Consider the following 12,994-nt stretch of genomic DNA (forward strand, 5'->3'; position numbering starts at 1 on the left):
GGAGGAGGGGGGAAATGGAACACTCAGGATGAAAAGACGCCACATTTGATGTTTCCACTTTTTGGCAATGACACGAGGCAGCCCTTTCCAGAGCGAAACAGGCAGTTTGAGTGGAGCCCCTTAACCCATTTCACCACACTAAAGGTTTAATCTTACCGTAACTATCGTAAGGGTCTCTATAGGAGCCTGAACTGGGCCGATCCATGTAACCCCTGGGCTCTCGTCCTCCACCGTAGCCATCTCGATCACTAAGAAACAAAGAAGTTAGGCTGGATTCTTAAACTGCCATCACACACACGTTTTAGGATGATCACACACCTGTAACCTCTGGATCCTGACCCATAGTCATCTCTAGAACTGGAATGGCCCGAATACTCCCGGTATGGATAATCACGTGGTGGCGGGGCATAGTCTCGACCGTCCCGTGAACTCATGTAGTCACGGCTGGAGTAGCTGTAAAACAACAGCTTGTGAGTTTCACTGAATACAGCAAGATTATTAGTCTATTGTTAAACCACCTGCATAGTAGGGCTGGTCCGAATACCATTTTTTGAGCTTCGAGCTTCGGAGGGAGGGGGCTGAACATATTCTTCTCTCTAATAAAGGCAAGAATCTCTGTGTGTCTGTCTGTTTGCACTTTTATTATGTCGAGAACCATTCATCCAATCGACTTCACGTGTGGCGGGGGTGTTGCTGCGGACCCAAGGGAGTGCAGTGTCGCATGTTGGTGCAATATGGACATGCGACACGTTCAGAATTAATAAACTTTTTAATAAACTAACGGCGTGAGCCGGAAGTGGCGCGCCTCACGTGGGCAGGGCTTATATGCTTCGAGAGCGGACACTGCACTAGTGATACAAAACACAGGTCTGTTAAGAGCAATACTTTTAATAGACAAATTATTACACTGGGCTACTGTTCGTTTTTTTTATGACTGCTGTATTCGCAAGTGTTTTCCAATCAAATTAAGTGCACATTTTTATCATGTGTAAAATTACTGATTAACATGGCGGATAAAAGCAGCTCTTTTTTTTTTTTACACCATCAATATAGCCTACTATAGGCGGACTTACAGAACTCAGGTAATTTTTCAAACTTGATGTGCTGTTGTGGTAGGCCAGTTTCAAATCGCATATTTGGCACACTAGACCTTGACGGGCCCCGAAGTTCTCACGCCCCTTGGGCCAATTTTCACATCATAGTTAAGACGTGAGCCGGGCCTCGGGCTTGCTTTAGGCTTTTCCTAATTTTTATATTTTAGACATCCATCAATTAGTGATGAAAAAATTGCCACGTTGGTGGAAACAACACGAGACCGTGCTGTCAAGAGCAGTTCTGTTTAGCGTCCTGCCAGGAGCAAGCGTACCGTCAGCACAGCTGAAGAGATCTGCGTTCAAATGCACGCAATAGGCTAAAGCCTGCCGCAAAGCCCCAGCAAAAGTAATTACCATGAATGTGTCAAGAGGGAAATAGTAAGGAGATATTTGAATTATTTACTAATAAACTAGTGTTTTCTGAGTCAGTGTCGGAAAGATGAAGATGACGATCCTGACTCGCCATCTCTTCATTAGACGCTTTTAGAGAGAAGTGCATCTTTACAGATTATGATGAAAGAGTGTTTTCTATTTGTTTTATCGTTAAGTGGCAATTTAAAGAGGTCATATGATGCTGCTAAAAAGAATATTATTTTGTGTATTTGGTGTAATGAAATGCGTTTATGCGGTTTAAAGTTCAAAAAACACATTTTCCACATACTGTACATTGTTTCTCCTCTATGCTCCACCTTTTTGAAATGCGTCGATTTTTACAAAGCTCATCGGTCTGAAAAAGCGAGGTGTGCTGTGATTGGCCAGCTATCCAATGTGTTGTGATTGGCCGAATACCTCAAGCGTGAGACGGAAATGTTATGCCCCTCACCATACTGTTGATGCCGTGTCCCGGCCGGAGCGACGAGACAACATTAAAACCCATTACAAACGAGGCATTTGTAGCATCCAGTGGAGACATAATTACTGATTATAATGACTTGTACTGTCTTTTTACGCGTTGCATTGCGCCGCGTAAACATAAAACTCTGGTCTGCATTTGTGATCGGAGAAATGACAAACAACAAGTGCTACTCTACACTGCCCAAAACTCACGTTTGAATCATCAGTGGCAAATCCTTTAAATGAAAACGTACTTACGTGAGTCAGAACAGCCGGCATTTTAGTCTAACGTTACTCTCCCAGGATCAGTAAACAGTCCTCCATAAAATGCGCTGCACACATCTGGATATTTGGGTTAAACTGTTCTGGAACAGTGTTGTAAATACAACTTAACCACTGATTTGTTGTCGTGTCCTCTTTTGGAAGACCAAACAAAGTAGTTTCGCTTTCACAACGAAAAACACAGCAGCCTAGCGTGAGGGGAAGCCCCGGCTTAGCGTGCGCTGAGGCCAGGATAGAGTGAGCTGAGGCCCCGGCTTAGCGTGCGCTGAGGCCGGGATAGAGTGAGCGGAGGCGGCGGAGTCAAGAACGGCGCGCCCGGCGGATGCGACGAATGAGCAGCAACCACATGTGACGGACCCCGGGCTGAACTCCGCTTTGTCCAAGGTGAAAGTTGATGTTTTTCCTCAGCGACCAGCACGGATCAGCTCTAGGCATGACGAAGCGGTTATCGTCCTCTTTTGGAAGACCAAACAAAGTAGTTTCGCTTTCACAACGACGCGCACAGCGTCTTCACGACATGGCTGCAGCGTCAACAATACTACAGTAAGAATAAAAGTTACGCCTTCTTTCTTTGCGTGAAAATTTGGGCGGCGTTATGCAAATCTTCCCACATAGTGACGTAGATATGTGGGGGCGTGTTAGAACAAGCCGTTTTAGGTAGGTGTGGTTGACTCTTAACTTTTATAAAGAATATCTCTTTGGATTTGAGACTTTAGTCTTTGCAACTTTACAGATCTTCTCTTGCACTCTATTTGCAAATTCATTCTCTTTGACACGTGCCGTGCTCATGTTTATTCAATGAAGTCAAAGCCTTTTGGAAAATCTATTTGTGGCGGTCAGTTTTGATATTGTGGCGGGCGCCACAAATAAATCAATGTATAGGAAACACAAGATCTCAATATTAAAAATGAAAATGAAACTTACCTGCTTGAACTCTTTCATTTGACTCGGGTGTCTGTCTTTAAAGTGTTTTGTTAGTTTGGTGTATGGTGTCTCCGTGCTTTTATGAAGAGAGCGCATCTGCGCAGCTTTCGGACAGCGCATCAAGAACCGGGTTGACCGTGTACTCGGTACCACCGGTACTTAAAAAACCTGGTACCGTAACGTTTTAATTTTTTTAGTACCGACTTGGTACCGAAGTACCGGGTCTTTTGACAACACTACATCAATGTGTAACTCTTTAGACTTGATCCAGTAAGAAACCACCTAGCAACCACCAAGAGCACCCTAGCAACACCCTGACAACCACTCTAGCAGTGACTCTGGCACAATCCAACACCAATAGTGTATTTTCTGCTGAACATGTAAAAATGTGGTTATTGCTGTGAGTGTGTTTAAAAGAACAGTTCAGCCAAAACTGAAAACGCGCTGAAAATGTTCTCACCCTCAGATCATCTGAGATGTGAATGAGTTTGTTTCTTCATCAGATTTGTAGAAATGTAGCATTGTGTCTCATTGATGGATGCTCTGCAGTGAATGGGTGCCGTGAGAATGAGAGTCCAAACAGCTGATAAAAACATCACAATAATCCACAAGTAATTCACAGCACTGCAGTCCATCAGTTAACATCTGGAGAAGACAAAAGCTGAAACTAATCCAGCATTAAGATGTTTTTAACTAAAATACATAGAGTCCATAATCCATAATCACACTTCCTCCAGTGAAAAAGTGCAAATTTCTCCTGTTGTCCCTCACATCCAAATCCAGCCACAGATTTGTTTAGAGTAGGGCTGGTCCAAATACCATTTTTTGAGCTTCGAAGCTTCGGTAGTAATCATATTCTTATCTCAACACCGTGTCTACACCGGACGCCGCGCCTCAACAAATTGCGGACCCAAGGGTTAGGGTTAGTGTCGCATTTTGGTGCAATATGGACATGCGACACGTTCAGAATTAATAAACTTTTTAATAAACTAACGGCGTGAGCCGGAAGTGGCGCGCCTCACGTGGGCAGGGCTTATATGCTTCGAGAGCGGACACTGCACTAGTGATACAAAACACAGGTCTGTTAAGAGCAATACTTTTAATAGACAAATTATTACACTGGGCTACTGTTCGTTTTTTTTATGACTGCTGTATTCGCAAGTGTTTTCCAAGCAAATTAAGTGCACATTTTTATCATGTGTAAAATTACTGATTAACATGGCGGATAAAAGCAGCTCTTTTTTTTTTTTACACCATCAATATAGCCTACTATAGGCGGACTTACAGAACTCAGGTAATTTTTCAAACTTGATGTGCTGTTGTGGTAGGCCAGTTTCAAATCGCATATTTGGCACACTAGACCTTGACGGGCCCCGAAGTTCTCACGCCCCTTGGGCCAATTTTCACATCATAGTTAAGACGTGAGCCGGGCCTCGGGCTTGCTTTAGGCTTTTCCTAATTTTTATATTTTAGACATCCATCAATTAGTGATGAAAAAATTGCCACGTTGGTGGAAACAACACGAGACCGTGCTGTCAAGAGCAGTTCTGTTTAGCGTCCTGCCAGGAGCAAGCGTACCGTCAGCACAGCTGAAGAGATCTGCGTTCAAATGCACGCAATAGGCTAAAGCCTGCCGCAAAGCCCCAGCAAAAGTAATTACCATGAATGTGTCAAGAGGGAAATAGTAAGGAGATATTTGAATTATTTACTAATAAACTAGTGTTTTCTGAGTCAGTGTCGGAAAGATGAAGATGACGATCCTGACTCGCCATCTCTTCATTAGACGCTTTTAGAGAGAAGTGCATCTTTACAGATTATGATGAAAGAGTGTTTTCTATTTGTTTTATCGTTAAGTGGCAATTTAAAGAGGTCATATGATGCTGCTAAAAAGAATATTATTTTGTGTATTTGGTGTAATGAAATGCGTTTATGCGGTTTAAAGTTCAAAAAACACATTTTCCACATACTGTACATTGTTTCTCCTCTATGCTCCACCTTTTTGAAATGCGTCGATTTTTACAAAGCTCATCGGTCTGAAAAAGCGAGGTGTGCTGTGATTGGCCAGCTATCCAATGTGTTGTGATTGGCCGAATACCTCAAGCGTGAGACGGAAATGTTATGCCCCTCACCATACTGTTGATGCCGTGTCCCGGCCGGAGCGACGAGACAACATTAAAACCCATTACAAACGAGGCATTTGTAGCATCCAGTGGAGACATAATTACTGATTATAATGACTTGTACTGTCTTTTTACGCGTTGCCCAAATCCAGCCACAGATTTGTTTAGAGTAGGGCTGGTCCAAATACCATTTTTTGAGCTTCGAAGCTTCGGTAGTAATCATATTCTTATCTCAACACCGTGTCTACACCGGACGCCGCGCCTCAACAAATTGCGGACCCAAGGGTTAGGGTTAGTGTCGCATTTTGGTGCAATATGGACATGCGACACGTTCAGAATTAATAAACTTTTTAATAAACTAACGGCGTGAGCCGGAAGTGGCGCGCCTCACGTGGGCAGGGCTTATATGCTTCGAGAGCGGACACTGCACTAGTGATACAAAACACAGGTCTGTTAAGAGCAATACTTTTAATAGACAAATTATTACACTGGGCTACTGTTCGTTTTTTTTATGACTGCTGTATTCGCAAGTGTTTTCCAAGCAAATTAAGTGCACATTTTTATCATGTGTAAAATTACTGATTAACATGGCGGATAAAAGCAGCTCTTTTTTTTTTTTACACCATCAATATAGCCTACTATAGGCGGACTTACAGAACTCAGGTAATTTTTCAAACTTGATGTGCTGTTGTGGTAGGCCAGTTTCAAATCGCATATTTGGCACACTAGACCTTGACGGGCCCCGAAGGTATCACGCCCCTTGGGCCAATTTTCACATCATAGTTAAGACGTGAGCCGGGCCTCGGGCTTGCTTTAGGCTTTTCCTAATTTTTATATTTTAGACATCCATCAATTAGTGATGAAAAAATTGCCACGTTGGTGGAAACAACACGAGACCGTGCTGTCAAGAGCAGTTCTGTTTAGCGTCCTGCCAGGAGCAAGCGTACCGTCAGCACAGCTGAAGAGATCTGCGTTCAAATGCACGCAATAGGCTAAAGCCTGCCGCAAAGCCCCAGCAAAAGTAATTACCATGAATGTGTCAAGAGGGAAATAGTAAGGAGATATTTGAATTATTTACTAATAAACTAGTGTTTTCTGAGTCAGTGTCGGAAAGATGAAGATGACGATCCTGACTCGCCATCTCTTCATTAGACGCTTTTAGAGAGAAGTGCATCTTTACAGATTATGATGAAAGAGTGTTTTCTATTTGTTTTATCGTTAAGTGGCAATTTAAAGAGGTCATATGATGCTGCTAAAAAGAATATTATTTTGTGTATTTGGTGTAATGAAATGCGTTTATGCGGTTTAAAGTTCAAAAAACACATTTTCCACATACTGTACATTGTTTCTCCTCTATGCTCCACCTTTTTGAAATGCGTCGATTTTTACAAAGCTCATCGGTCTGAAAAAGCGAGGTGTGCTGTGATTGGCCAGCTATCCAATGTGTTGTGATTGGCCGAATACCTCAAGCGTGAGACGGAAATGTTATGCCCCTCACCATACTGTTGATGCCGTGTCCCGGCCGGAGCGACGAGACAACATTAAAACCCATTACAAACGAGGCATTTGTAGCATCCAGTGGAGACATAATTACTGATTATAATGACTTGTACTGTCTTTTTACGCGTTGCACAAGCCGTTTTAGGTAGGTGTGGTTGACTCTTAACTTTTATAAAGAATATCTCTTTGGATTTGAGACTTTAGTCTTTGCAACTTTACAGATCTTCTGCATAACACCGCAAAGAATTTGCCACTGATGACTCAAACGAGAGTTTTATTGGTTTTATCTCATCGTGCCGGGAGATGGAATCACAATATGGTAAGGGGCGTAACATTTACGTCACACGCTTGAGGTATTCAGCCAATCACAACGCACTGGATAACTGGCCAATCAGAGCACAGCTCACTTTTCAGTACTATGAGCTTTGTAAAAATCAACGCGTTTCAGAAAGGCGGGGCATAGAGGAGAAACATTAATGTACATTATGTGGAAAATGTGTTTTTTTTAAGCTTAAATCACATAAACACATTGCATTACACCAAATACACAACAATGTTCGTTTTAGCAACGTCATATGACCCCTTTTAAAGCTTTCTATAGATTTATCTATCATGTCTGTGAGCAGGGCCGGATTTACCTCTTTTCGTGACATAGGCAAAACTAATTTTTAGGCCCCCCTTCCCTATTAATATAATATACCTAATATTACCACCCAAGCAAACAAAAATATTTCTTAATCAGTGGAAACCGTTACAGTGTTTTCCATCGCAATAAGCGCTTGCGTTCAGTCAATAATCGATTGTAGTTCTTAATTTGTTTGAGAACTGAGAAAGACGTTCCATTAATAGGCGCGGCGACATGGCCACATAACCACTTTGGGAGTGCATTATTTCTCTAATAATTTTAACAGCCTGGAGTCACAATCACACATCAATTGTTCAGATGATTTGTTTCAAGACATTTGACATGTTTCCGTTCGTGTTGAACTAGCTAATTTTTTTTACGTACCTCATCCCAAACCTGCCGTTACAAATTCCAAAACGTCATTTTAGAACTAATAACAGCAGGCTAATGCAGTTATTAATGCAGTGTAACGCCATTATTAAAGAGAGGGAGAGATTAAGTGCATGTGAATACTTGCGTCTGTGCGTCTCTCAGCAGTATTCAGCAGCAGTGTCTACTAATAGCGAATCTTTAAGTTGAACTGCTTCAAGAACCTTGCTACTGAGAAATGTCATGTAGCTTTTCAGCAGCGAAACTATTATATTGATAAATTCACGGGGCAGCCGCAGCACTGACAAGTTTCTGTCCGTGTCTCCGCGTCTGTCTGTACCATGTCTGTGTGTACGTCTGTGAGAGAGAACGGGAGAAAGAAAGCGTGATTTCTGTACATAAAGGTTGAAGACATGGAAATAGTTTGTCATTTTTACCCTACTGTTTGTTATATTTATTTGCTCAATGTCTCCTGGGGTTTTAGTTCTTTTACTGTTGTAGATAGCCCATAGTATAACAAAAATATTATCTCTCTCTTCATTATGTTTGGGCCCCCCTGGACGAGCAAGCATAGGCACGTGCCTAGAATGCCTATGCGTAAATCCGGCCCTGTCTGTGAGGCATGTATTCGCTGAGTTTCGGGGAATTTTTGTGAAGCGCTCCTGTTCAAGAGGAGATGGCAGAAAGCGCATCATGTTTGTTTTCTTTATTTTATAAAAGCACAATGTTTTGTTGATACTGTGAGTGCACACAAATACAAGTATACCCTTTACAGTTCCAAATGATGTATTCTTACTTTTATGAGCAAAAATGACAGCGTAGGCTATTTTAAGTTAAAAAGAATAAATGCAAGTGATTGCGCTGGTGCCTCCATGTCCTGCAAAGCGTGCTTTAGCTTCCACTCTCCGCACAAACATGGATATAGCGCACATTTATTACAGCGCAGGTTTAACGTTTAAACATTGTTATAGGCTTGAACTGTTTTAGTAGATCTAGATTTTATTTTATGCAAGTCGTGATGATTTGAGAAGGCTAAATTAATCAAACATAGGCGATCAGCTCACTGTCTGCCACTGCCCGCTTGGTAGTTACTTTAAAAAACAAACTTATATTTAACGAATGAAAAATGCTCCAAATGTTATTCTCAATTAACTTAACAAAAAAAGAAATGAAATATAATCATTTTGCCATTACATACAAAACTTAACTATTTTAATAGCTTAAAGAGTGTTAGAAGCTGTTTTGGGAGAAGGGAAGAAGAAGAAACAAAAAACAAAAAAAAATACTAGCTAGGGTAAGGCTTGGGCCGTTAATTCTGATAAGCTTTCGGAGAAGGGCTGGGGCCTGAGCGTCTCGGGCCAGGGCCTAAATTAGAGGTCCGTGCAGGGCTCAACTGCCTTTGTCTTGTCCTCACTCAATTTAAAGTGCTCCCACACAGCTGAGGTCATCTGCACTTTTGTGTTCTCTTCAAGATTAACTGAATCATGACATTCACTCATGGGCGATTCATATTCAAGCACGAATGAGAACCGTTTCACGGAGGATGCCAGGTTTGAAAAAAATAAAAATATATTAGAATCTCAAAATTGAAAATCTAATGCCAACCCACCAAACGAATATTCTGGTCCAGCCCTACTGCATATTGTTCATTACTTTTGAGTTAGCATTTATAATTTATTTAAACTAAGCTTTTGTATTTTTATTAGTTTGATATTTCAGCTTTAAAGGGATAGTTCACCCAAAAATGAAAATCACAATTTAATCATACTCATGCCATCCTAGGTGTATAAGAATTTATTTTCAAATGAATACATTTGGAATTACATAAAAAAAAAATGTCCTGGCTCTTCCAAGCTTAATAATGGCAGTTAATAGCTGTTGAGACGTTCAAGTCCAATAAAATGTGTCCATCCATCATCAAAAGTGCTCCACACAGCTTCAGGGGGTTAATAAATGCCTCCTGAAGCACAGTGATGTGTTTGTGTAAGAAAAACAGCCATATTTAAAACGTCAAACTGTAATCTCTAGCTTCTGCGATCAGGAATTAGAAGTACGAGACAAAGATTTATAAAGAAATGTTAGCAGATTTCGATATAAGCCAAGAGGAGACTGGTTTTCCTTTTTTGTAAACAAAACTTGGTTCTCACGAGACTAGCATATTCTCACCAGAGCTTACGCTGTGCCTACGTCAACTGCTGGAAGGCCACTGTCGTGAAGGTGCGTACGACAGTTAGTGGAAGGCCACTGCCGTGAACGTGCATACGACAGTTAGTGGAAGCTAGAGATTACAGTCTTATAAAAAGTTTTAAATATGGATATTTTTCTTACATAAACCCATTGCTTCACTTCAGAAGGCCTTTATGGAGCCCTTTTTATGATGGATAGATTAACTTTATTGGACTTCAAAATCTCAACACCCATTCACTGCCATTATAAAGCTTTGAAGAGCCAGAACACTTAATATAACGCCGACTGTATTCATCTGAGAGAACAAAGACATATACACCAAGGATGGCTTGAGGGTGAGTAAATCATGGAGTCATTTTCATTTTTGGGTGAACTATCCCCTTAATTCTTTATAAATATTTCAGTTAATTACCAAGGCAATACTTCCATGTTTTTTTTTTTTTATCTAATATTTTCCATCTTCATTTCTGTATTATTCATGCTTTTTACTCATCCCACCTGTCTTTACTGTAGTGGTCAACACGAGGCGGAAGACCATCATCCCGACGTGACATCAGAGAATCTCTGCGAGGAGGGCCGTATGGGTCCCTGTCTCTGGACATTGGCGCTGTTAAACACATTGAGAAAATTATTTTATGGTTCAGATGATTAACGGTGCAAATCTGTGCATATTCGCCCAACTCACGTCTGCCCATTGGCCCAGAGGGTGCAGATCTCTTGGGTGGGGGTCCTCCATTCCGCACTGGGGGTCCTCTTTTCAGTGGCGGTGGCCCTCTGGATGACATGCCTTTAAAAAAGGGTTCTACAATACCTACGTTATCTTGGTAATATTTAGGCAGCAAGCATGCATATTAAGCATAGGCTCAGAACTTCTTAGAGGACAATCAGTTCAAACAGATCATCAAAATGGTGTCATCATGGCACAAATTAAAAAAGGGGGTTGGGTATAAAGTTCTGAATGGTACCTCTGCTTGGTGGTCCCCGCATTCCACTTGGTGCTCCCCTGGACCCTCGTGGACCTCTAATAGGGCCACGACTCCGTGTTGGTGGTGGACCACGGCGTCCTGAAGACTCAAACTGAGGTTTTGTGGCCTGTTCCACTTTAATAGGCTTTCCATCAAGGGGCTTTAACACAAGTAACAGACTTTTAGGAAACTGCTCTTAAATTAGACAGACAAATAGATACAAGCACGTGTGCTACCATTATGTAAGCTCAGAACTTCTTAGAGGACAATTGTGGACTATCAGTTCAAACAGATCACTGCCACAAATCTTCATCACAGCTCACACATCTGAAGTTCACACCATTACTACACACCTTTCCATTCATTTCCCTCGCTGCATCTTTTGCGTCACCAGGATTTTCATAAGTTACAAATGCAAAGCCTCTAGATTTATTTGTTTCACGATCCTTCATCAACAGAACTACAAAAGACAAGTTGGAGGAAAACATACGATTACACCAAATGCTTCAATGACATTTTTAGCTCTCGTCTAAAACAAATTCCAATATTATATTTATTAATTTTGCACAACCGACAGACAGTTCTACAAGCAAGTAATTTAAATCATACAAAAACTACAAGTACCTTCTGATATTCGGCCAAATTTGCTGAAATACGCTTCAAGGACCTTCTCACTAGTTTCAGTGTTCAGGCCACCGATGAAGAGCTTCCCTGGTCGGTCTGCCTCAGCCATGCTTTCCACTATTGCCACTGCAGGGGAGAGACATTTATGCATGAGAATAGTCCAGTGTCTTTCGTCTTAGAAAAAATAAATTAACAGCTTAAAACCAACATAAGCTGGTCTCTCATCCGGAATAACTCAAAAGTGCCTAAAACCAGCAAACAGTCCAACCTAACCATGTTGGGAGACCAGAGCACTAAACAATTTTAACAACATTACATGCTAAGGAGCAACGCAAAATGCCAGTACATGTTGTTGCAAGGTTAATGAAGTTAGAAAAGCTATTCGGTAACAGAAACACGTTTAATTTAATCGTTCTTTGAAATAGATGGTTAACCCTGCAACCATGAGCTGTTAGGCCCTGCCTGGCTAGCTGCAGGTGTTGAACACGTGCAAAGACTAACTTACGAACTTCACAAATATAGTTACAGAAGACACTAAACGTTTCGGTTGACCAGTTTGCATGACATTTACATGAGCATTTTAAAGCATGGCTCACAAAATGGCGGACGCTTAAAATCATAAAGCTACTGGCAGATGCAGCAGCTTGAGCCCTCTTCAGGCCGTATGGCTAACTAACAACACATGTTTGATTAAGAACATCATAAAGGCATGATAAACACATTTGATTTAACTACACAGCAATACTTAGATTAAAGTACATAAGCGAATAACGCCACATGCAAATCCAAAATGGCGATTGAAATGTGCGTTTAGAAAAACATCTTGTCGTTTACCATCTAACGTTACACAAGGCCATTTTCAGTTACCATCACAGCTGCTAAATATACATGGCTACGGTATTGCCAGATGAAACGTCCACATACTAACCAAAACCCATGAGTACACTTAGACGAATCTGTTTAAATTAGCCATTTACTTACCTCAGGATCAACAGACACAAACAAAAGCGCCTGCTGGTTTATGTCTGTTTCGACCATAGACTGTATAAAAACAGGTTTCGGACCCGCCCAGCAGCACAGTCATTTACTCTATGGTCAGAGGGAGGAACTTAACGGTTTAAAAGTCTCTCACGCCCCCTACTGTCATGTTTGCAAACTGTACTCAAGTCCTGTATAGCGAAAACCGGCCACATCACAGCTGCACTCATGAATGAATAGTACACAAAATAAATTAATAGAGTTTTAAATATGTATTTAAACTGTGTACTGCATTAAGATTCCAGTCTTATCTGTAGCTAAATAAATGTTTGAGATCATATGACCAAACGAACAATATTACCCGCCTCAGAAAATGTCAAATGAATATTATATATATTTGGAACGTCCCTAATAATATAATAATTGTATTTTGTTTGCTATCCACTGGCCATTAAATATATGACAATTGACATATCATCATACTTTAAGTTA

At 41.1% G+C, this 12,994-nt stretch overlaps 1 protein-coding gene across 2 annotated transcripts in view; it reads right to left on the reverse strand.

Moving 5' to 3' along the window:
* LOC107601135 (RNA binding motif protein X-linked) overlaps positions 1-12,644 on the reverse strand; it is a 15,380-nt gene extending 2,736 nt beyond the window's left edge. The window contains exons 1-8 of one of the 2 annotated variants that reach the window (XR_001610895.1): positions 12,506-12,642; positions 11,525-11,650; positions 11,254-11,360; positions 10,901-11,060; positions 10,621-10,737; positions 10,434-10,542; positions 319-453; positions 157-248 (exon numbers count right to left, since the gene is read on the reverse strand). Coding sequence is in view for 1 of the 2 variants with exons in the window: in XM_016293186.1 (XP_016148672.1) it covers positions 157-248; positions 319-453; positions 10,434-10,542; positions 10,621-10,737; positions 10,901-11,060; positions 11,254-11,360; positions 11,525-11,633 (829 nt within the window). In the remaining variant the exon portion in view is untranslated. Of the gene's footprint in view, positions 1-156; positions 249-318; positions 454-10,433; positions 10,543-10,620; positions 10,738-10,900; positions 11,061-11,253; positions 11,361-11,524; positions 11,651-12,505 lie in introns of both variants that reach the window. The other variant, XM_016293186.1, reaches the window with a different exon arrangement.
* Positions 12,645-12,994: the final 350 nt, after the last annotated feature.

The sequence above is a fragment of the Sinocyclocheilus grahami genome, unplaced genomic scaffold (genome assembly GCF_001515645.1).
Source record: "Sinocyclocheilus grahami isolate Dianchi unplaced genomic scaffold, SAMN03320097.WGS_v1.1 scaffold299.1, whole genome shotgun sequence".
In the NCBI taxonomy this organism is placed as follows: domain Eukaryota; kingdom Metazoa; phylum Chordata; class Actinopteri; order Cypriniformes; family Cyprinidae; genus Sinocyclocheilus; species Sinocyclocheilus grahami.